At 31.1% G+C, this 25,332-nt stretch overlaps 3 protein-coding genes and 1 long non-coding RNA gene across 5 annotated transcripts in view; 2 read left to right on the top strand and 2 right to left on the bottom strand.

Annotated features, from left to right (window-relative positions):
- LOC111696591 (glucoside xylosyltransferase 2) overlaps positions 1–7,101 on the bottom strand; it is a 19,657-nt gene extending 12,556 nt beyond the window's left edge. Inside the window, exons 1-5 of one of the 2 annotated variants that reach the window (XM_023466230.1) lie at positions 7,069–7,101; positions 5,124–5,154; positions 4,506–4,562; positions 4,099–4,164; positions 1,342–1,406 (exon numbers count right to left, since the gene is read on the bottom strand). In XM_023466230.1, coding sequence (XP_023321998.1) covers positions 1,342–1,406; positions 4,099–4,164; positions 4,506–4,550 — 176 coding nt within the window. In that variant the 5' untranslated portion in view covers positions 4,551–4,562; positions 5,124–5,154; positions 7,069–7,101. Of the gene's footprint in view, positions 1–1,341; positions 1,407–4,098; positions 4,165–4,505; positions 4,563–5,123; positions 5,155–6,224; positions 6,379–7,068 lie in introns of those variants that run through there. The other variant, XM_023466229.1, reaches the window with a different exon arrangement.
- Positions 7,102–8,637: 1,536 nt separating this feature from the next.
- LOC111696590 (uncharacterized) lies at positions 8,638–10,160 on the top strand. The gene is made up of 3 exons (XR_002764119.1): positions 8,638–8,718; positions 9,105–9,168; positions 10,097–10,160. It is a non-coding gene; the product is annotated as an uncharacterized LOC111696590 (long non-coding RNA).
- A 213-nt stretch (positions 10,161–10,373) lies between these two features.
- On the top strand, positions 10,374–15,541 carry LOC111696584 (leucine zipper transcription factor-like protein 1). Its single transcript, XM_023466222.1, has 9 exons — positions 10,374–10,385; positions 10,474–10,607; positions 10,780–10,834; positions 11,117–11,245; positions 12,768–12,887; positions 13,397–13,503; positions 13,952–13,991; positions 14,316–14,395; positions 14,852–15,541. Exons 1-9 carry the CDS (start codon positions 10,374–10,376, stop codon positions 14,904–14,906), a joined length of 732 nt encoding a protein of 243 aa, XP_023321990.1. The 3' UTR covers positions 14,907–15,541.
- Positions 15,542–15,563: 22 nt separating this feature from the next.
- LOC111696589 (uncharacterized) lies at positions 15,564–18,709 on the bottom strand. Its single transcript, XM_023466228.1, has 5 exons — positions 18,593–18,709; positions 17,117–17,208; positions 16,743–16,802; positions 16,234–16,303; positions 15,564–15,670 (listed from the first exon to the last, which is right to left on the bottom strand). The coding sequence occupies exons 1-5, from the start codon at positions 18,615–18,617 to the stop codon at positions 15,591–15,593; spliced, it is 327 nt and encodes a 108-aa protein (XP_023321996.1). The 5' UTR covers positions 18,618–18,709; the 3' UTR covers positions 15,564–15,590.
- Between the last annotated feature and the right edge of the window lie 6,623 nt (positions 18,710–25,332).

Below are 25,332 nucleotides of genomic sequence, written 5' to 3'. Positions count from 1 at the left end.
TTTATCAAAATCTGACAAGTGGAAGTGGGTCAAAACAAAGATTTAGTTTGTTACAGGCAAAAGCAGTCATTCAGGCAGTGTGCCTGAGGACTCAGGCAGTTAGTATTAAAGCCCGGTTTTAGGCCTAAAGGGAGGGCTTTGGGTATGTAGGAAAAGTCAAAAAATTTCAACAGCCTCAGACCAATACTTTTTGAGTTATGGAAAAAAAACTACAGGGGGGGGGTCAAATTGACCCCCCCCCAGCAGGAATAGGGTTAAACAAAACTCAAAATTGAAATCTGAAGAAAATGGCAAATGAACGAGTAGATATTTTAAAGGGGGGCGTTGGCATTTTTGTTATTATCTAAAAAGTATGTGTCTGCGGTGTGTGTGTTTGGCCCATGTATGTACTATGAATACATTTGCAAAGTCTAGTTTAAGTCAAGCTAGGGATGCCAAGGGGGGGGGGATTGCTAATAAAGAAACTAGTTTGTATTCTTAAACCCTTCATAAATAATTTCTAAAGCTATGTACGCACTATACATATCCATACAAGGATTTTAAGTTATGATAGTTTTTGCTTTCTTTCTTACATATAAAATTATACAGCACATTACATACTGAGACAAACTGAATCAGTCATGCTAACTGCATTAGTACAATTTACATAATTGTAAAACAAAAATACAAAATACTTTCTAAATGTTTGGTGTGAAATTAAAATTTTCACAAAATTATTCTTTCAGCTGACCATTTTTGGTTATTTAGTAAAGTGTTAAATTTATTATAGTACGAATAAAGTATATTTTTGTAACATGATGTTTTTAAAACTCTTGATATTTTGCAAAATTCTGAGTTTGAATTTTGAAGTATTAAAGGTCCACAACACAAAGATTGGGTAATCAGAAATTGTGGCGAATATTTTATTTTATCTAAGAGAAAATGACCATTTATTTTAGCTTTTTTTCTTGAGTTGTATGTAAATTATCGTGTTTTATTCTTTACACAACTATGAAACAATAAAATTCAAACGCGTTTTTGATGCTAACAGCCTTTTATTTCTCAGGCAAATTAAAAAGTTAAATACCAATCAACCTACATTAGACACAAATAATCAAAATGTAATAGAAGTAACTGCATGACAAGTATTAATGGCATAAATTCAAAAGTAAAAACAAGAATTCAACTATTGTACAAAGTAAAAATGGATTGCAATAATAGATATGAAACAATTCTAAAATATACGTAAAACACTTTCATTGTTTCATGTTCTTGTTCATGCTGTCTGAAAGTAGATTGAAAAGCATTTTCTGCATTCCAAACATGTTTAAATCCATCTTGGAGATAAGAACCATATTATACCTTCCGACACCCCCACAGAGAATAAGGATAAGGTTCAGTTCCTTTCTAGTAGATGCAGATCCAACCTGGAGAAATATAAGGCTTAGGTTATATGATAAGTCAATGTGGTTGTCAAATCTTGTAGCATGCTTTAAGATATTTGCTGCTGCAAATATAAATATCACGCTGCTAAAACCGTCTAGATGGCACCACACGCTGAACTAATTAGTATAACATTATAATCCAGAGTATACTCATCCATCTTTTAGCAAAATAACTGGCAAATAAAAAAAATGACTTGACATGAAAACTAAATTTAAAAAGTGTGCGAAATTAGGGGAATTGAGTCTCATGCCACATAATCTGATTTTTAATCCCTAATCTTTGAAGCCTAATGGTGTAAACGTTTGATATTTCAAACTAGGTCATTTGATTTTTAACAGAATTCTTAACTTTAAATATCTAAGGTCTTTAAAATCCGAAGACGTTGTTTTGTTAATATAATCAATTAATGGCGAATTTTAGATAAGACTTTAAATAAAAAAACATACTTGGTTAGGCGTGAGAAATATTTACATTTTTACATTGTCACAAGACACACGAAGTTGCATTTAAATTGCAAATGGCTACAGAAAATCGTAATAAAATACTCTAAAAAGAAAAGTGTCTTCTCTTGAAGTTTACTGTTTCAAATAAATAAGATTAGAATCTTAAATTGGAAATTTTCACATTTAAACTTTAATGTAGTTTTTAAAGGTTCCAAATGTAGTAAATACCCTACTCCATAAAAGTCTTTCAGACCCGTATCAATCCAGGTACAACTTAATCCCTCTCGTTGGTCTACGAGGCATAAAAGCTAATCAGTTCAATCACACTTATATCCATGTCAAACACGGACACGATCTCTTGAGCTATCAATGTTAAACACGATCACGATCTCATAAACTGTCAATGTCAAACACGGACACGTTCTCTTGAGCTATGAATGTTAAACACGATCACGATCTCATAAACTGTCAATGTCAAATACGGACACGTTCTCTTGAGCTATCAATGTTAAACACGATCACGATCTTATAAACTGTCAATGTCAAACACGGACACGTTCTCTTGAGCAATCAATGTTAAACGCGATCACGATCTCATAAACTGTCAATGTCAAATACGGACACGTTCTCTTGAGCTATCAATGTTACACGATATTCATTACACCGAGGTTTAAAGATTGCTAACAAATATTTGTTCTTAATTTTCAAATTATTAATTTAGTGTATTAGTGAAATGTAAAAAATATCCATTTTTTCGCAATATTTAACAAAATGTACAGTGCATGTGTTTCAATTCTAGCTAAGGTATAGCTTATTCGGAAGGTACTTTATGACATACATCTTTTAACTATCAAAACGCCGCGAATTTTTTGAGAAATACTCGCATATCTAAAATATACAGCTCTCGTATATATTTTTAGTACACAACATGTGCATCTAGTAGAAAAGTGGGATGTAAAGGGTAAAAGATCAAGTAAATGCGTGAATGCGTACTCTTTTCAAAAACTAAACTAAGAAATGATCCGAAAGAGACGTGACTTGGAAATTTGTTCTTCTCAATAAGAAATACATTTTACAACAATTTAACTATTTCATTTTTTAAAATATCTGTAAAAATATTAAAGTAAATACGGAGTTTCACCACTTTATATGTTTGTTTTTGCACTTAAAATTCAGTCATCTACAGGGTTATCCACAAATAATTATACTTTAAAGACGACTGTAATGAATTTATACTTTTTTATGTTCATGATTCCTGCAACTGCAGTACACTTGTTTCTTTAGCTTTACCTAATAATTGAATAAGCCAATTCAAAATGTTTTATTTATGTAATATCAAATTAAATCTGGGAATTGTGGGGATTGGGTAACCCTAGGATTAGGGGGGGGGGGAGGGGAGATTTAGGTGAAATGAAGTTTGTGCTTACATTTACAAGACAGCTTCGACTTTTAAATGTAGTTACATGGCCTTAAGTTTTATCAAACTATCTCACTTTATACTTGTTATATTCCTAAACATAAACTATACAGCTCTAGTATATTCCTATACATGTACATTGCTTATAAACTACACAGCTCTAGTATATTCCTATACATGTACATTGCACATAAACTACACAGCTCTAGTATATTCCTATACATGTACATTGCACATAAACTACACAGCTCTAGTATATTCATATACATGTACATTGCACATAAACTACACAGCTCTAGTATATTTCTATACATGTACATTGCACATAAACTACACAGCTCTAGTATATTCCTTTACATGTACATTGCACATAAACTACACAGCTATAGTCTTTTATATTCCTATACATGTACAGTGCACATAAACTACACAGCTCTAGTCTTTTACTCTATTTCGTTTAATGTGAGTAATATTCTTATAAATTCTTATCTATTTCCTAGACCTTTTCAACCTTATGTCCTTTGATATTTAACGCTATGCATTTTATTAAAATCCTCCTTCAGCCTGCTTACACAAAGTTTCATTAATTTTTAAGACAGTGTCGAATTTGAAGTGTCACAACGCCTTGGACTTTGATTTTACCGGCTATAACTCATTTATGCTTTTCTGTAGCCCTTTACATGTAAATTTTAGCAAAATAAAGAACTTGCAGTTAGTTTGTTTTAAAGGGTCAATTCCTCTAAAACAAATCGTGACGTATAGTGAAACAGCGTGAGTTAATATGAGTTTTTAAAGATTTGAAATCTATATTACCTTATTATTTGCTGACTGGTGAACCATGATAAATATGTAAATACTTAAAAAAGTTAACAGAGCACCCTGAACAAACAGAATTATTTAGATTTAAAAAAATAATAAAACATGTTTAACTATTTCATTCAGTTTTTGTTTAAAGGACAATTGACGTAATTTCAGCTGACGTTCCGTTTTGAATGGCATGTCCGAATTACTAGTTACCCTTCAAAGCTTTGTCTGATCAATAATTCATAAGGAATCAATGATTTTCTCTTTAAAAATTTTTTTTTTTTTCAATTGTGGTTTCTTAATAGAGTGACTGACGTATTTTCTGTGTCAGAAACAAAAATAAATAAATCAATAGAATTAAAATGAAGATATCTGTCACATCATTAATAAGATAAAGGTTTAGGGACTGCAGTTACCTGCTTTGAGAAACATTGTCTCATCAAATGTTTTGCGGTTGCCATCTTTTTATCAATCTGCATATTATCCATATTTTCATAATTTAAATTTTCTATGTTACATAATTTATAAATTTTACAACCGAAATTTGTTAGTTTCTTTCATTATTTTCAGATCCTTCTGAATAATTTGTCATTAATTTGCAACCTCCAATGTCGCATATTTAGGGAATATAAATTTAAGCTTAAGACTATTTGATCTAACAGAATTCATGGTTTGAAATATCAAAAGTGATTTCAGATTACAAAAATAAAGGGATTAGAAAAAAATCCATTTATAAGATTATAATGCTTTTTCGGGTTTCTTCAGGAAACTTTATCTTTCCCCAAACATTATTTATCTTTCACCTTTGTCTTATTCTAAATTTACTTCATTTGCTGGGTAACGTGTATTTATCATAAATATATTCGAATTGTAATTAAAATGTTTGTTTTTTTATTTTTGTCGTGTAGATTTAATTTAGAAAGACTGAGATTAAACTAAGTATATAAAACTGATTACAGATTTCATTAGAAAAATAGATCTCATTAATCTCCTAATCTTCTTTAAAATAAAAAATGTTAATAAAATATGGATTCCTCTCATCTACTCGTCATCATAGATCTCAATCTGAAAATAAAATAATGAGAAAATGAGAAAAAACCTTGAACAAGAAAAAAACATCAATTCGGTTCAATTCAAACGCTTAAAAATTATAATTCTATGGGTGTACATGATTAATTTCTATAAAAGTAAGATACGTTCATGAAAGTAAACTCCACGTAAGACATCTAAATCATTTATGTTTTCAATCACAACATCTCTTATTAAGAAATTATATTTAAACTAGCTTTGTAACCCAGATTTGCCTGGGAAAAAAGTTGTCTTTATTTAAGGGTCAACGAGGGAGTAAACCTATTAAACTAAGAACTTTTAAAGCTAACTAAGAACATTCCCGCTGTTCTAACGAGTTCTCATGTCAAAGTTTGAGGCAAATTGGTTAAGGTTTCCTGAGCTATGATCGGGACCATGAACAAAAAAAAACAGAGATAAGTCCTTTATATAAATAGATATATTCGCTATAGCTGGCCAAACGGCTGGACCAAATTAGCTGAATTTATTTGAGGGAATTCCACGGCCAATGCTTGGTACTTAAGCTTAAATAAAACTGCAATATCAAGATTTATGCGGGGGTAAACACCTTGGGTAAATATGGCTTTGAATAATGATATACCCCTTGGCAACGCCGGTTACTCCATCTAGTTTATTAGAAAAGTAATCAAACTAAAGAACATTATGATGATTAAAGAGCTATGTAATATTATTGTAGCCTAGAACAATTTTAGGATGATTTTAGAATGCTAGATTGCAAAATATTGTTAAACGATTTTGTTTTCGTGAAATATATTATTTTGAAACATGTCATAATTGCAGAATTTTTACACCTGTACTTAAGCAAATCTGTCACGATGAAAAATAAAGGATGGGACTGGGAGGGAGGAGGTTGAAGGGGGGTAGGAAGGGAAGGGGATTGCCCTTTCTTAACAATTCTTAACATTAAATATGTTAATGAATAACTTTGAACTTTATATTTCGTCGTATCTCGGAAAGCTTTAATATACTTTACTCTAACAATTGTGGAATAATTTACGGGTTTGCTCTTTTAAGACTGTTTTTTAATTGCAATATACTACTCTTACTTTTACTTGCACGTTTAGAAGCTTAGCACTTTTTGTTACCCCGCTTGGATTTTATATCTTCTTATGGTCAACGATTGAGGCGGTTCTGTATCATGAGAGAAATAGAAAAATCTGAATACTATCTGAAAATGTCAAAACTTTATTGAATTATCCTTGACTAGGTAAACTGAAGTGACTGAACACATACTGACAAAAGACAAAAAAGTAGCGAGCCAGACAAAAAACGCATGTTTACTGGGGGGTCTGGGGGGTCTGAATCTATGTATAGCCTGGGGGGGGCGTTTGGCGCCCCCCCCCTAGAAAAAGGCATCAACGAATAGGTATAGGGTTGAAATGTATGTGCATAGCCCAATTTTTCATGGCCAGCTTAAAGAAAAAAAATTAGACCGATAACTTTAATAGTTTGGGTGCTAGGGAGGGTGGAAAAAAACCTAAAAAAGGGTCAACAAAATTCTTTAAAAATATTTTCGGACTTTTATTCGTCAAGTACCGGACCCTACTCTATACATTTTTTTAAAAAATCCTTTATATTACTATTCAATAAAAGTCACAACATTTCACGGTGATAGTGTCACAAATCAGAGTGCTAGGACAAAACAACTACAGGGGGCGCCACAACCCCCCCCCACAAGCCAGGAAGGTATCTATGCAATCTAAGATGCGCGAAAGATTGCGATTTTCTTCGGAACATAAAATTCATGGATTAGTTTGAATGTGATTTTTTTCTTCACTATTCACTTTGCATAGTTATATAGCTGTGTACTGTGTAAAGACTTAAGCATGGTTGTGTTTAAAATATAAAAATTGTTTCATTGTTAAAATAATAGATGAGTGCAGAGCGTACCACTGCGCGCTTGCATACTCGTGTGTGCTTAGGTTTCTCCCTACTAGGCTACTAACCCTGGTTTCTCTCAATATACCCTGGTAAGCCAGGTCACTTGGAAACTATCTACCTATCTACCCATATTACTAAACCCCCGGTTTTTTATTTACAGTTATGAGAAGTGATCGGGATCTTAAAAGATTAGTGTTTATTTATATCGTTAAAACACGAGTAAATTCATTTAAATATATCGTTTATTATTCAATAGCTCTTGGTGCAGAACCTTTTATTTAAAAAAGGCTATTTAAAGAATTATTTATAGAATTAAATTGAATAAATGATAGTAAAGTTTTGTTATTATGTAAAAGGGGTTGAAATGTGGTTAATTTAGTTTTTAAAGTTATAATTTCGTATATTTTACTTTCTGTAACAGAAATCAACCAAATTAATAAAAGAGATTAAATGTCGTCTTCCAAATAAAAGTTTCCAGCACCCAGCTGTAATTCCTAACAGAAAATATCCAGCTTTAAGGGACTGTGAGCGCAGTTTTAAGTTACTCTCCGGCTTCGTTTATAAAGTGGCACACCTGATTCACAATGGTTACCTAGTAAGCGCTTTTTCTGATCAAGTGTGAAATTAGGTAATGCTTTGTTTTAAACTTCAGCTTTTGCAAGGATGTATGGCAAGGAAAGTCATTTCAGAAGTGTACACATCTTTAGTACTGCAGTGTACTGTCTCTGGGCGCTAATGTAAACACAAGACGGATGTCGAAGCCTGACATGGGATCCATCATTCACATAAAAAATCAATGAAGTATTCTGGTCATAGGAAATTATTATGTGAATTATCAAAATTATCAAAATTTAATGCTTTTAACCTCCTCGGATACTAAACGAACACTGATGCATCTATTATTGTTTACAAATTCCGCCCAGAGAGAACTGGTTTCAATATGTACACAGAGTATACACAACCGCAATTGACTTTCCTTGCCTTACATTCTTGAGCTTTTGCATCATATAAACATAAGAGACATTTTCAGAATTAAAAATTTTTTCAAGTCAGTAAAACGACGTCATATTCCACATTATTGATCAGATTAATGTTAATGAGGGGTACTGTTATGAATCGGGGATATCCCTTTAGCTTTAAATGGCGGATACTTAATAAGTTAAGACGACAGTTCCTTTTCATCACTTTCTACTTAAACTATAAATTTGTAACCTCGTATACATTCTTATTTGAATATGTATTAAAATCTTAATCCATAGTTTTAGTTCTAAAAGAGGGAAAGCAGGTTAAATACATTATAAATAATAATGATTATTGGTAAATATACATGTAAATTGTAATTTATAGATTAGGTTTGTCAGGTCTATAACAATATATAAATATGTATAAATAAACACACATCTTTTTAAATATTTCAACTTTTTTACGGCGCCAATCACAAATTATTTAAAACTTTTTAGTGTCTGCCTGTAATGGTACCATTTTCTCTATAAAATGACTACCTGTATCTCTGATCTGTGTTTATCACACTTTAAAAAATTACAAAATTATTTAACTGGTTTAAACTGCTTAAAATCTAAATTTAAAAATGTTTTATTGTTTTGTATAGGCATTAGAACTAAACGAAGTGCATAAAGAACAAGTCGTGTCTTTTCTTAGGTAAATATTGTCCACCTCATTTTCGATCAAATAGGTAATGATGAATTTATGATCGAGCAGCATTGAGCTTGCAGCTTGGAGTTCTAAGGCCGAATTTAAAGAATTTAAACCACGTCGCTGAACCGCCAAAAACCGGTTCCAATTGAGCGCCGACTCAAACCTCGAAACATTGAATACAATTTCAAGTGGAACCATGTCCATGTTTGAGCCTCGTCTCAAATTTGAGAGGCGGTACGTTAAAATTCTTTAAATTTGGCCTCTGATCAACGAATCCTCTTCAAATTGAGCCTTTCGACCCTAGTTCTCCTATATTTGATAACATTAAAGGTTCATGCGTAAATGCAACATTGTATTTTCTTCTTAATTGAATCACACTGATATTCTAGATTTGCCAAATATCAACGAGCTCAATGTTTGAAATCAGTTCGAGCTGTTATTCAAGATACAAAGGTAAAATATTATCAAAATAATTGTATTGGAAATTGATTTGCAAATTTCAACAAAAGTACAGTGGACCCAATAGGAAAATGAAATTTGAGCAATTTTATCAATATTTGATGCAGTTATAAAGCATATAGTTTTAATTCCTGCAGTTGCTCAAAAACTGGCTTAAAGGTCGTCTTGATTTTTGATATAATTTGCTGCATTTATTTGTCAGCTAAAATTTAGAAGTAAAATTCTATAGATAACAATCGTATTCCCCTAGTTCTGGCATTTCCAAAATGTGGTCTGCCTTTTTTGTGCTTTCAATATTGCCCAAGATATGAAGAATTTCGTTCAGTTTTCCCCAATTTTGGTTTTATTTAACAAAACTGAAATCTGAACAAAATTCTTAATATCTCCAGTAATATTGAAAGCACAAAAAACGCAGACAACTTTTTGGAAATGCCAGGTCTAGGAGAAATATGGGGTAATTGTTTCAAGAATCATAAATGCTAAAGTAGATCGATTGACGACTAAATGTCACAAATAAATTCAAATATCAAAGACGACTTTCAAGTCGTCTTGCTACTGTCAAGTTTCGCGGAGCACCCTGTATCTCAAATTTCTTTGGAGAAAAAAACTTGAACATTTTAAAACGAATGAATAAATTATTTTGTTAAATACCAGGGTATTCGGATTGAAAAAGATTATTTGATTAAAATTGGGTTGTATTTCAAAGTATTTTAGGTGGAAAAAATAATCAAAACAGCCAAGAGCTATTTTCCACCTAATTGCTTTATACTTGTACTGTTAATATAATCATCAATTTTGTGATTGTAAACTCTATCTGTATACAGATACACTTATGTTAGCAATAAACGTTATCTTATCTATCTTGTCTTAAGATGTTTGTTTGTTGTTTCTAGATGAAGTAGAAGAAACTATTGATATTTAGGATCCTAGATTGACAGATGATACATATACTCTAGATGAAGTAGAAGAAACTATGACAGATGATACATATACTCTAGATGAAGTAGAAGAAACTATTGATATTTAGGATCCTAGATTGACAGATGATACATATACTCTAGATGAAGTAGAAGAAACTATTGATGCTATCACTGAGGTATTGTTTAATGAATTATCTGAACATTTATAAAGCTCATTTTCCTGCAGTCCAAAGACAACATTTTTGTCAATTGATTTGCTGAGGAAACGCAAGGGTCTATATGGAGAAAATGGTTTAATATTCATAATAAAACAAATGGCGCGCGGCTTGTCTCATTGCAAATATATTTCACGTTAATTATAAATACTATAATATTTGAGAGTGCTGTTGCTGAAGTAGAAACTGAGTTGATAAACACAGCTCACACTAACGTACTGCTCCTGCAGCAATTGTTTACTCAAGCTGAAAAATGGCATCTTAACCTAGACACTGATCTTTCACAACTAGAGAACAGGTTGGATTTGTGTACAGCTTTTTACTCGTGTAATTGCTTAAAATAGTTTTATCTACTTTGGATTAACAAGTTTTGTATATTGAGTTAAATTTAACCGCGCATATACATTTTAAAATCGATTTAATTTAGCAATCTGTTAAAATATTTTATATATCCTTATTTTCCTATTTAGAGAACTATTGGAATCCATTAAAGCCTGGGAAGAATCTGATGCTGCAAACTCAAAGGTTGTGAAGCATATTTATTAATTAAAAAAGTTAATTTTAAATTAACACAATTGAGATATTATTCAGAAAGTTATCTAAAAAAATTATTTAAAAGTAAAAAACTATGATATGAAAAAAAGACAGCTACCCAGGGATTTACTTTTTTACTTTTTGGGAAAGTGTTACTTTGCACAGTTTTGTATTTCCATAAAGTAATAGAAAGTAAGGTTGAGGATAGATATATTGAGGATGAATGGAGAATATGAATTAGCTTCATTAATCCAAAGATTATATTGTCTCTAGATAGATGGAGGATGGTTGGAGAAGAAGAAATTAGCTCCATTAAATGAAGGAGGACCTGCTCAGCTACTAAACCTACAGATACAGAAACTAGAGCAGGAGAACTCAGACCTAAGAACCAGGCTTAGAACAGTGAGTTATTTCCTATATATATATTCTTTTTTATCCAATTGATAAAATCTTCGGGTAGTGTACCAATTTATAAATAGAATCAATTACGAGCAAGATCTGCTTACTAAGATTAATTGACTGAATTTTCAATCATATTTTTTATTTAGGTTTAAATAGCTCGCACTAAGATTAATAACCCCATCTTTCTGTTTGCATAAAATTGTACTGCAGATTCTGGGAGGAATGTAAACAAACTTTGTTCAATTCAAGATAGTTAAGTTTTTTTTTCCCCCAGAAACTGCAGTACAGAATTTTTGGTTCCTGGTATGCCTTCCTTGGTGAAATCAAATTTAGAAACTTTGAAACCTTGGCCAGTTTTAACAGGATCAACCAAAACGATATATTGGAATTTATAAGAATAATGGTTTAAAGTTTATTGTATCAAAACTAACGCCTTTAGATATAGAAATTAGAAAATGTTCGTTTATAGTAAATGATGGGGTCCATCATGATGGGGTCCATCATGATGGGGTCGCCCGAAAACTAGACAATACAATTTACTTGACGGATTAGGTCAGTTTCCTCTTTGTTGAATGAGCAGTCACAAACATAAAAAACATATTTACAATGTCATTTATAATTTTCTCTTTCTGCAGAAATTTTTAAAACTAAAATCTTTTAAAATCAAATTTACTCAACGATCGTATTTTTAATTAACCAATATGTTGTAATTCTGAGTTTTCGTTTTTATATATAAGTTTAAAACTTACAGTTTCTTAGAAAAATCAAAGACGAAGTTCGGAGTTCGAAAACCAGGAACCTTGAGATTAGACTGTACTGTGTTGTATGAGTAGAGGAGCAGGCTACCTCAGCTCTGGAGGATAGATCTAGGTTGAAAAGTTTCCTAGAGGAGATGGAGAACCAGAGACCAAGAGAATAAACTGTACTGTGTTGTATAAGTAGAGGAGCAGGCTACATCAGCTCTGGAGGTATAAATCTAGATTGTAAAGTTTACTTGAGGAGATGGAGAACCAGAGACCAAGAGAATCCTTCAGCTCTGGAGGATAGATCTAGGTTGAAGAGTTTCCTATAGGAGGTGGAGAACCAGGAACCTTGAGATTAAACTGTACTATATTGTATAGGTAGAGAAGCAGGCTTCTTCAGCTCTGAAGGATAGATCTAGGTTTACAAGTCTCATAGAGGAGATGTAGAACCAGAGACCAAGAGAATCCTTCAGCTCTGGAGGATAGATCTAGGTTGAATTGAGTTTCCAGAGGAGGTGTAGAACCAGGGACCTTGAGATTAAACTGTACTATATTGTATAGGTAGAGAAGCATGCTACTTCAGCTCTGGGGGAAAGATCTAGGTTTAAGAGTTTCCTAGAGGAGATGGAGAACCAGGAACCTTGAGCTTAAACTGTACTATATTGTATAGGTAGAGAAGCAGGCTTCTTCAGCTCTGGAGGATAGATCTAGGTTGAAGAGTCTCCTAGAGGAGGTGGAGAACCAGAGACCAAGAGAATAAACTGTACTGTATTGTATAGGTAGAGGAGCAGGCTTCTTCCGCTCTGGAGGATAGATCTAGGTTGAAAAGTCTCCTAGAGGAGATGGAGAACAAGGAACCTTCTCCAGTAGTTCAAGATAACAGTGAGGAGATTAAACTGGTAAGCATTCCTTTTCCAAACTAGATTTTCTTATACTATTAAATGCATTCTCCCATATTGCATGGAAAGCAAAAATTTATATTTGAAAACAATATATATTTCTGTCAAAATAACATTTTTTGTGAAACATTTTTCCAAAAGTCACATTTGATGTACAGTTTGGCATAACTATATCATTCAAATAAAGAACAAAAGAAGTTTCAAAAAAATGGTTATTTGTCTAAAAATATGTTCTTTAAATTCTAAAAGTTTACTTAATAGAAGATAATGTTAATTAAAATTTCAGATTTTAGTAATGTTGATACAGTTAACATTCTTTCCTTTCAGATTGCAATAAACGTTACAAAAAAACATGTCCGTGACATTTTACTATTTTGATAAACAAAAAAAAAATGGCAGTTGCCTATATCCAAAGAAAATGCAAGTTTAAAGTTGTTGTTGTTGTTGTGAAGTTTCCATTTCTCAGTTAAAAGGACCTTGGTTACATAAATAGCATAGCCTTTGTTTAGCTGTCTGAGACTGTAGAAGCAGTAAAAAATGAATTCTTGACTGAAAAACAGGAACTGGAACATACAAAGAAGAATATGGAACAGGATCTTACCAGTGCTAAACATAGGTCAATAATCCAGAAGCAAAACAAGGGGGGGGGGGGCAAAACAAGGGAAATATAAGAGGCGATTGTAAAATTAACATAGTTTTTTTAAAATAAAGACAAAATACAGGACATAAAATAAGTCGGTAAAGGAATTGAGTCTTTGCCACAGATTTAGTGTTTGTAAAACCTGTATCTTTGCAGCTTTATGATGTAAACCTTTGATATTTCAAATTTACATTATTTTATCTCATAAAATTCATGGTTTGAAATATTAAAGGTCTACGACATTGGGTTGCAATGATATTGAAATTAGAAAATCAGAGTTTGTTGCAAAAACTCAATTCTTATGACAAAAAAGATTAAATTTTGTGAACAACTGTTAACGAAAGTGTTTAACGTTTTTAATAAACTCTGTTCTAGTTTTTTATTTCGACATTTTTAAGAAAAATTTATTGTTTTTATATTTTAGATATCTGGAAGTTCAGCACCAATTAACCTTGGCTGAGAAGGTTGAAACATGTTTTTATTTACAGGATTTATTTTCATAATTGACTATGGATAAGTTTAAGATCTGTGATATTCTAAAAATTGAACTAATTAATCATCTTAAAATTTTAACTGAATGGTTATTGGCAGTTTCAAATATATCTACGATGGCAAAAAAATTAAATGAAAAAAGATCACATGGGCAATATAAACTTTATATTTTATTTCTTCGAGTTTTAATATTCAATTCAAATCAATAATTGTTCATTAACCATAAAAATTTCATCTGCAAACATTCAAATATTTGTCAAATAATAAATGTTATAATTTGTATTACATACATACAGGAATTGGAGAAAAAGTTCAGTGAGACTGGAGCTTATAAGAACCTCAAGAAAATGCTTTCCAGCAAAAATGAAACGATTAAGTAAGTTCCATTGTTATTTAGTAAAACAAAGAAAATATTTTTGAACTGGAAAACTCAAATTTTATAATCCTTCTATCTTTTCAACCTGATAGTGTAAACTTTTGATGTTTCTAACATAAATTATTTTTTCTAACATAATTTTAAGTTTACAATATCAAAGGTCTATTTTGTTGGTTTGTAAAGATATAAAGATAATAAAATCAGAGTTTGTGGCAAAAATTCAGTTCCTTTAAAAGTTTATGATTTTTACGTTTTTTTTTTGATAAAAAACAATTACTTTTCAAAAAGATGCATGAACAAAATAAAGATAGCTAGCTCTTGTCATTGATAACGTATTAGATAACGTATTACATGAATTTCTTTATGAGTGACATTAACAGAATTAATTAGGAAAAAAATTGCCATTCCCTTGTTGTTCTGTTCTTTTAGTTGATATTTTATTCCATAACTTTTTAGAGAATTGCGTCGGAAACTTATCACATACGAACCAGAAGCAGAAGAAGAAGAATAAAGACGAAATTCAATGAGGCCTGGACCCCTTTCCTTACCAAAATCTGGTTATTGAGAACCTTTCATTAGCGGTTAATACCATCTCATGAAAAATGGTCTTGTAAAAAAACATATTATGGTAATGTTGGTTTTCGCATAACCATTAACGGATTTCACCTTATAAGGAAAGTTGCCCAGGCCTACATTCAATATTAATAAACAATTATTAAAAACATAAATACTATACAGGGTTGGCCACAAAATAAAGACAACAAAGTTACAAGGTTTAAGGAATCGAAGCTTTGTCACAAATTAAAATTTTTTAATCGCTACATCTTTAAACCTAATGGCGTAAACCTTTGATATTTAAACTTTAGATTATTTGATATAACAGAATTTAGTTTTAGAGTTCTACTTCTAAGGTCTATTTGGGAGCAAATAGGTATTAAAACATCAGAACTTGTGGCAATAAATAGATCACTTTTTATAATCAAACAATTCTTGAAATCGGTGTATTTAAAAAAATCAAAAAAAGAACTTTTTTGTGAATAACCTTGATATAACATGTTATGGCTTATTGTGATAATTGATTAGTAAACAAATAAATAACAATCAAAATAGGTTTACTACTTTATGGAAAAGAAAATTAAAATGTAGATTTCACACACACGAAAATAAATAAAAACTTTTAAATTATATTTAAAATTTAGTTTTTACAAGCTTTAGTTTTATTACAGAAAGTACAACCACGTTGACACCTGTCTGTACATTCAACAACTGATTCACCTAAATAATAAATAATATAATATATAATAATAAGATAATTTCTTTAGAAATTTTGGGATTGTAAATTTTAAGTGACCATCCATGCACCGATTTGCATTGGTACCCTAAAAAGCACTGTCTGATTGAGTTTAAATTAGATATCAATTTCATAATTTGAAAATCTTATTATTTTTAATTGTGGTTTCTATACAAAACTCAAACTTTCGCATTTCTACAGCAGGAAATCATAATATTAAACCTAGGAAAATGTTTGCAGAAAGTGTTACAAAATAATAGTATGTTTAATAAGTAAACGTTACACTGTAAATTTTAGTATACAAATACAAACCTGTATTTTTTAAATTCTAGTGTTCCACTCAGTTATAATAACTTTCTTCAAAAATGCATTTGTAAGTATTTCCGTTTGTTTGAAGCTTAATGGTGTTATCCTTACGATTTCAAACTTGACTGATTGATTTAGTTTGAATTTGCGAAATCATGATGCAAAGATACAGGGATGTTAGAAAATTATAGTTTCAGCTTTAGTTCCTAATTATAGATATCAAAGGAACTTCTAGATTTACCTCTTCTACAGTAACTGCACTCTTTAGGTTTAGGGGTTGATGTACATAATGCTTGTTCACAATTTGAGCACTACAGGGTCCATTAATTAATATTCATTCATCATTTTTGGAAGATATTGTAAATTTATGCTTCAAAATTCTTTCCATGTTTTGTAGTTTATAAAAAAATACCTGAGGTCGAATTTAAAAAATTTGAAACGCTTATTCAAATATGAGACGTAGTTCAAACATGGTTGGTTCCACTTGAAATATAAAGTGTTTCAAGATTTGAGCCGGCGCTCATTTTGAACCGGTTATTTTTCATTAGAACAATAAATATCTTATATACTGACCCAGGATTTAGTGGGAAATGGGGTTAAACCAGTGTATATTAATTCAATTAATTTGAAGAACCTATACTGCAGAGATAAAGGGGTAAAAGCAACTATCATGAAAAATACAAAAAAAGTCAGACAGGAGAATAATTTTTTCATTTGTGGATTCATACAAAAAAACGTATTAATGAATTCCTTAGATTCACAATCAAAATCTGGATCTCCATCCGCATCAACTCCCGTTATTGTTATATCCTAGAGAGTAATAATAACATAAATTATTTCGTATGCAATCAAAATCTGGATCTCCATCCGCATCAACTCCCGTTATTGTTATATCCTAGAGAGTAATAATAACATAAATAGTTTCATATGCAATCAGAACTGTAAGAAAAAGATGAAGGCATCATTGCTAGAAATATAATCTCAAGATAATTTGTTTGTAAATTGTTTGGAATCATTTTTGAATTTTTCCACTGTTAATTTTAAAAGCTCTACCAACGAAATTGTAATAAATACCCAAAACAGGAATTTGAAAATTATGTTTGTCAATTATTCTATTAATGTACCTTGCAAGCTTCACATTTATCACAAATTTTATTGAGGAATTGGTTTCTTGTATCTTCCTCTGCTAACACTGCAGATACACAGAACAAAAACCCTGAAGAAACAAATATAAATAATTTCACTCTGAAATGATTTACATCGTTGGCTAACCCCCAAACGATGAGACTTTAATAACAAACAAACAAAACTCTGAAATTATTAATGTTTTCTATCTTAAAGGGACAGACCGGCTATGTAAGGTAGTTAAACTGATTATGAGTGTTGTGAATTCATTTTTGAGACATATTAAAAGTTTCCATGATGTATAATTACTGCGTTTGAGCGCAAAGTCGACATTCAAAATCATGAATTTGGGTGGGTATGTTTTCAGAATCTTTTTTTTAATTGTTAAATAAGGACAACGAAAAATATAGTAAAAATTCTATAGTAAACTAATCAGATGTTTAGGAACATATTTCTCAGAAGAAATTTGTCAATAACGCGAAGTTAGATTAAGTATTTCCTTTTCATCATTATATTGAATTTCTTATTTTCTATAAATTTATTTGCACATTTCTTTAAATTCTTTAAATGTCGTCTTTTTGATACAGAAATTCCAGAAAATCTTTGTGATTAAAGAGAGATTATAGAAACTAATAATTGAATAAGATTACTTATTTTCGATGATATTACCTAATCTTTATTTTCTCAACCTGTTCATGAACAACTAATTAGTTTACTGTAGAAATTGGTTTACATTTTTTATCGTCGTTATTTAGTAATTAAAAAAAAAAATTCTGAAAACGTTTCTACCCAAAAATACTATTTTGAATTTCGAACTCAGGATTTACAGATCTTTAAAAATTCTTATATGTTTCAAATGAATCCTAAAGAATTTGTCCACAACACTGCATTATCAGTTTAACTCCCTTAGCCGGTCTGTCCCTTTAAGTAAAATTTTAAAAGATATCATTAATAATTTGGAAAATACAGTTGATTTAACACAAAGGAATTGAGTCTTTTTTACAAACTCTAATTTTCTAATCCCTATATCTTTGCAATCCAAAATCGCAGACCTTAGATATTTAAAACTATGAATTCTAATAAAATCAAATAATCTAAGTTTGAAATATCAAAGGTTTACACTATCAAGGTGCAATGGAATAAGGGTTAAGAAAGTTTCAGTTTGTGGCTAAGACTCAACTCCTTAAAGCTTGGAACATGCAAGTAAAAAATGTTCCATACAGCCGTCTCTGAAGTAAGATCCTTTGCAGGTATCACTTTCTGAATAAGTGAACAAAGTATTAGAATTGAAAGTACAAATTGATGTTTATTTTTAAGGCTTAATATTATATTTTGTTTGACATTTTCATACTTTTTGAAACACAATAAATTATAAAGTACACATTCGAGGTTTAGTTGTATATATTGAAATAAATATAAGAATCACAATTTAGAAATTATAACGAGAAGGGGGGGGGGGTATTTATTTTTCTTACCGATACTGTAAATGATAAGTTTCATGCTGACGCCTGGTGGATAAAAATAAGGAAGGGTTTAATACGTATAAAGTTATTCCAAGCGTCAAGGTCTGAATACGACTGGACAATGAACGATACAAGACCCTAAACTAGAATCTGGTTTTAGATAATCATCTTGACCCCCCCCCTTCCCCCCCCCTCAATCCTGGCCCAGAAACTGAAAAACAGCATTTAACTCAATTTAATTTTTATATAATGCAACAAACATAACCTGATTTATCTAACAGTTTTAATGACAAAAAAGATCAGTTAAGTTGTTTTAGACTTATTAGAATATGATCTAACTCATATTGAACATTTGTTTTGCAATTTATAATTTTATGTAACTGTGCTTTGCGGACTTTTGTCTTCAGTAGAGAATTTTAAACTGTAATACAGTGGTAACCAGAAAACAGTGGATTGACGCTCGTATTTATTATAAAATGTCGCTAATAATACTTTTGTTTCTGTAACTAAATTATTTTTGAACTGTGCCCTAAACATTTTAGACATTTCTCATTATTCAAACATTTACCCAATCCTTTACGATATTTATTGATTTAAAGAAGAATAAAGACGACATTTATTCCACAGTTTTCTGGCTTCTATCTTTTGTAACTACATCTTTGTAACTCAATTTAAAACTATGAATTCTGTTAGATCAAAAAATCTTAAAGGTTTTCACCATCAGGTTGCAAAGAAATAGGGGTTAGAGAATTTTAGTTTGTTGTAAAAACTTGGTGCCTTTTTTAAATATTGAAACACTTCAGAATTTAATAAAGTTTTAATTTTGATATCTTTCGATACTTCTAGACACTTTTATTTCAAGAAAGATCGTTCGATATAAACAACTGCACTTCAAGGAGACCATTCATTGATTGAGGGTATTTAAACGATTCACAATACCGACCTTATGTTTCTTTCAGAGAAACGTTGGTTATGCCATCTAGAAATTATTAGCTTAAGCCATGTTATGATATTTTATTTCAGATATTTACAATTTGCTTTCAAGAGCTTTAACATCAGGGTTGTAACAGAGTTAAAGAATACTGAAATTTGTCACTTGAAATATAAAATTTCTAAATGTAAATTAAATTTTAAAAAATATTGAAAAAGAAACGACACATCCCTCTTTTTAATTTCTGATATCTTGTATTATTACAACCTGAGCTGGATACTTTTTATTATGGGCATGTACATTTTTTGTGAACCTGCAGATTAATATTTCAATCTTTATTTGATATCCGGCATGGTGATTGTAACCATTCAGTGGTTGACATGGAGCTTTGATCATGGGTTGAATGGAGCTTTGATCATGGGTTGAATGGAGCTTTGATCATGGGTTGAATGTAAATTTGATCAAGGGAAGACAGGGGAAGAATAAATTAAATGAAGGGATTAATCATATTGATCATCTAACTTAAAGTGTCTACAATGGATTTCGAGATCAAGAGATCGGGATTTTGAAAAAAAGTTCGCAGCTCTGGTATAGTAAAATAACGACAACGAAAAATAAAGTAAAAATTATACAGTAATCTTATTAGATGGCTAGGAACATATTTCACAAAAGAAATTTGTCAATAAATCAATGCTAAAATCGATTATTTCGTTTTCATTTTTTTATTGAATTTCTAATTTTCTTTGAATTTATTCGCAGATTTCTTCAAATTCTTTAAATGTCGTCTTTTCAATAATAGTTATAGAAAATCTGCGAACATCTTTGTAAATAACGAGAAACTAGAATAATGAGATAATAGAAACTAATAATTGAACAAGATTACTTATTTTCGATGATAATATTATTTTTTAATTTTCTCAAAATGTTCCTAGACATGACGTTTGTTTATGTCGTCGTTAATTAACAATTTAAAAAAACTAATTCTGAAAGCGTATCCACCCCCAAATCAGGAGTTTTGAACGTTGAATTTGCGCTCAAACTCAGGATTTACAGACTTTTAAAAAGTGAAATTTGTCTCAAATGAATCCTAAAGAAGTTTTCCACAACACTGCGTCCTCAGCTCAACTACCTTACATAGCCGGTCACTCCCTTTAAAAGAGCTAAAAAAAAGGATTAAAATCCAATGACAGGAGAAGGTCTAAATAAAGATTTAGTCCGGTATAAGGTAAACAATGCATTCTGCCAGTATGCGTATAAAAGCCCCACTTCCAACCCAAAGTAAGGAGCATTTCTTAAGTAGAAAAGTCAACAAATGTTAACAGATGCAGACCAAGACTTGTTGAGTTATGTTCAAAAAACGACCCCTTTTTCAAACGGAAATGGTTTAATTCAATTCTCTGTGTGAACTCATGTTTTACTGGTTTTTATCTGTTGCCTACTTTAGACTGTCCTTGTATTAAAAGGAGATCTTGAAAACAGGAAATAAGTTTGGAAAAGGANAGCAGAATAAAATGAAATTTCTTCTTGACACAATGAAAAAATTGTACTGGAAGAAAAAATGACGAGCCCCCCCCCTCCCCCCCATAGCATTAGCACCACCTTCGAAAAATGCCGTATTATTTATTTCGATTACTAAATGAGTCAATAAGTACAACTGATCCTATTCCTCCTATTTAAAGAGACAAAAAGGTGTTAAAACATGGAAAGGCCATCATGTACATTTGGTGCAGTAAGATAAGTATATTTTTCATGTTTAAGTTTCAGATCTGAATGGTCCCATAATCAAACCATTTTTAAAACAATTTACAATCCTCCGATCATACGACTCAAGGTTTTAACATTGTATAAGTAAATACTAAATGGTCGATAAAATATTGATCCTACTGTTTACAACAAATTTTGGGAAGTCTTTTTGGGAACCAAGTTTTGTCTTAAAACCACTCAACTTAATTTTTTAAACATACCTACTCAAAATTTCTGCGCTTCTACTGAGTTATGATCAGACATAAAAATGTCTCACAGACATCACAGAGATTTCTACTTATATACAGGGTGTCCCAAAAAAACCTGTAATGGTAGCTAGAGTGTCAGTTTTTGACTAATATTGCCGAATTTGGACATTATTGATATCTACTAAAAATTTCGGATCAATTTGTAGAAACTTCCCTCATTCTCGTACCAAATAAATAATAAAAATATAAATTCTAACACCAGTAAAATATATTATAGCTCTAAATTATGAAAGTTTACTCAATATGGCTGCCATTATTTGCTAGGCAAAAAGGTTGTTTTTCTGACTCGAAAAATTCTCTACCGTACTTGAAAAATCTCTTTATTACTCTTACAGGCTGAACAGTAAACGTAAAGTCTATGAAGTACACGTAAATATGTGCAGTACACGAACAAATTGTACAGTACACGATAATTGTTGAGTACATGAACAATTTGTACAAACAATACATACAGTAAATGAAACTGTACAGTACATGTACAATCTGTACATTAAATGAACTATCTCTACAGTACTTGAACAATCTGTACATTAAATGAACTACTCTACAGTACATGAACAATCTGTACATTAACTGAACTATCTCTACAGTACATGAACAATCTGTACATTAAATGAACTATCTCTACAGTACATGAACAATCTGTACATTAACTGAACTATCTCTACAGTACTTGAACAATCTGTATATTTAATGTTTTTATTTCCGATTTATGACAGTCACTGAATACATAGACATTTCTTATCCTAATGATAATTTTTTTTAACTGTAATATATCTTCAATTTTTTCAATTTGCATTTACAAAGAAAAAAATTTAATTTTCAAAATTTTAGACGAACAATTTCATATTTCTTTTATTTTTTGGTTCTCTTAGATAATCATCAAATAAAGTTTTGAGAAAAAATAAATAAAACAGTATTTTCATAAAAAGTAATAATATTTTGTTTTTCAATCTATTCTATTTTATATTTTATACACACTTCTAATTTATCTCAGAGGTTTATTCATTGACATTTTTATATTCACAAAGTAGTAAAACTGTAGAAAAACTTGGTGCCTAATGTAATACATAAGTCGTCATTCGTTCACATGATAACTAAGCAATTAACCCATTCCATGTTCGTAGATAGATATAAATTCTTCATACCCATAAATGTGATTTACCGCGTTATAGATAGAAACCGCTCATAACTTGTAATTACGCTGTAAATAACAAAAATCTAATATGAACTACAAAATATAGATCAGTTGATTGAGACTCTGCTTTTGATTACGTTATCAGAAGCCTAGTAAGCTTAAAAGACAGCTTTTGGTACTCGTTGAATTATACCAGAGCCTATGATTTAAAAAAACTTTGGCTCGAGCCGTGTAATTCCTTAAGACCACATCTTCGACCTAAGTCTGACGACAGCTTGTGTCACGTGATTGACAGCTGAAGGATCTTCGGCTCGACTTAAGGACTAGGAGTTAGGCCCAATGTAAATAAAACCAACCTTGGTTGGTTTAAATGGAAAATAAGGCTCAATGTTGAGTCTTGTTGTAAAAAAAAACCCGGAATGCGCCAATTCCTACCATGAAAATCCGCCAAATAGAATATTAAACCGGCTTTTTGAACTCTATTCGGTGGAAAATAAGATGCAGCTTGAATCCGAAAGCTCAAGTCGTAAATAAGGCTCAACGAAGCTTAGACCCGAGCCGTATTTTCCCGAATTTTTTAAATCGCGGGCTCAGTTGAGATATGGACTGTTAGCAATTTCAATTGGACTATGTGCCCTTCCTTTAGAACTGCAAGTTAAGATTTGGACTGTGTGTCATTTTGAACTGGGGAGTTAAGCCTGGTTGTTGAGATTTGGACTAGGTGTCCTTTAGAACCGGGAAGTTAAGCCTGGTTGATATTTGGACTGTGTGTCCTTCAGAACTGGGGAGTTAAGCCTGGTTGAGATTTAGACTGTGTATCCTTTAGAACTGAGGAGAGTTAAGCCTGGTTGAGATTTGGACTGTGTGTCCTTTAGAACTGAGGAGTTAAGCCTGGTTGAGATTTAGACTGTGTGTCCTTTAGAACTGAGGAGCTAAGCCTGGTTGAGATTTGGACTGTGTGTCCTTTAGAATCAGAGAGTTAGTACTGGTTGATCTTGTTAACGAAGAGACCTGGATAGATACGTCTCGAGTAAATTGCTAGGGAGTAGACGTCTACTACATAACTAACCATACCTAAATAGAACCTCTTCTCCTTGTTTATTAAAACCTTCGGGTTCTCCTATTTATCTTTATTGTAGTAGAAGGTAGCCGCCCGCAAGGTTTCAGAGAAAAATTTGTTAATTTCATAATCTGACTTTAGTATATAAATAAAGATTTTTTTCTTCAAACGAATTCCCAATGCAAATAAAAGCCAGTATATGTTTTGGGGCTCAGTAACATCTTGCCTAGAAACGATTTTCACAGAAAACATATCCCTAGAAAACATTTTCATAAATTTCTCTTTTTCTCAAGAAATTTAATTAAAAATATAGAAATGTATTCACACATTTGTCTAATTATCATTTGATAATTTTTGCAAACTATTTTTGGCTATTTTTAATACAAAAGAGACGCGTAACTTTATTACAAACTCTGCTATAATTCACCAGATGATCCTCATATCCAACAAATGATAAAATAATAAAAAAAAAAAATTAATATCATTAATTTTAGTTAAATTTTAGCACAAAACATTCATAATTGTGTTAAATATCTAAGGTTTTAATGTCGATCGTTCGACTCTCAAACAACCAAAATAACCAATGACCTCAAAATACAAAATACACATTAGTCGTAGAAATTTCCAACGCAGTTTCTTTATAATTAGCAAAGTCTTTAAGTTAAGCATATCTCCGCATATGTTTTATAGTTTAATTTATGTATGTCGCAGTTTCAATGAATAATGTCGTTAAGTCCAAGTTTACAACATTAAATCATTAATAATGTACAACGTACTGAAAGTTTACAGAATATCATGTTGTTGTTGGATAGAAACAAGATTCTCAATGATGGACATAAACAACAGTATAACCTTCAAATCAAAACCGATAATGAAGAAAACTCTTTATTTCCTGAAAAAAATTATATAAATAATTACATATAAAATTGTTACAATGAATTTTTATAATGAAAAGATTCTTACGATTTATTTTGTGATATCAATGGGTTAAGTCATTGGGCAGTCCTAAGACGTTTTTAAACTTCTGAAAAGAATGACAATTAATTATTAACGAAAGTCACTAATTCTTTATGTGACAATATTTTTTGTTTAACTTTTTTAAATGGATGGATTCACAATGCTTTAAGTTATTTACACTCCGGTGAGAGAACAAAGGACCTGGAGCTTAAAATTATTTGGTTTGGATTTTAGTGTCCCCGAGAGGGGGTTCTAAGTTAAAGCCGACTATACATATATAATGGTTAATGGTTGACACATGTTTACACGAATGTTGCTACATATATTTTACATACTTTGCTATTCTGTTTGGGTGTTTGCTTGTTTGTATCCTATAAAAGTCTAAACGGCTGAACTGATCGGGCACAAATTTTGTTTGGACCTCGCATGACCCCAGGGAGTGTCAATGTATGGTCAAAATTTCAAAAATTAGCCTCTAACAAAATTTGATTTTCATCAAATTTTGAAAAACCATGAAGTTTTTTTTTATCCGTAATTTTTTTTACAATGTAAACAAAGAGAAAATGTTCACAATTGAAATAAAAGATGGGTCCCCAAAGTTAAATTTTTATATTTGGTTTGATAAATCTTTTAAACATTCCTTTTTATATTTAT

The sequence above is a fragment of the Eurytemora carolleeae genome, unplaced genomic scaffold, assembly GCF_000591075.1.
Source record: "Eurytemora carolleeae unplaced genomic scaffold, Eaff_2.0 scaffold71, whole genome shotgun sequence".
In the NCBI taxonomy this organism is placed as follows: Eukaryota; Metazoa; Arthropoda; class Copepoda; order Calanoida; family Temoridae; genus Eurytemora; species Eurytemora carolleeae.
Note: the sequence above shows the minus strand (reverse complement) of the source record. Positions and strands in the feature narration are given on the sequence as shown.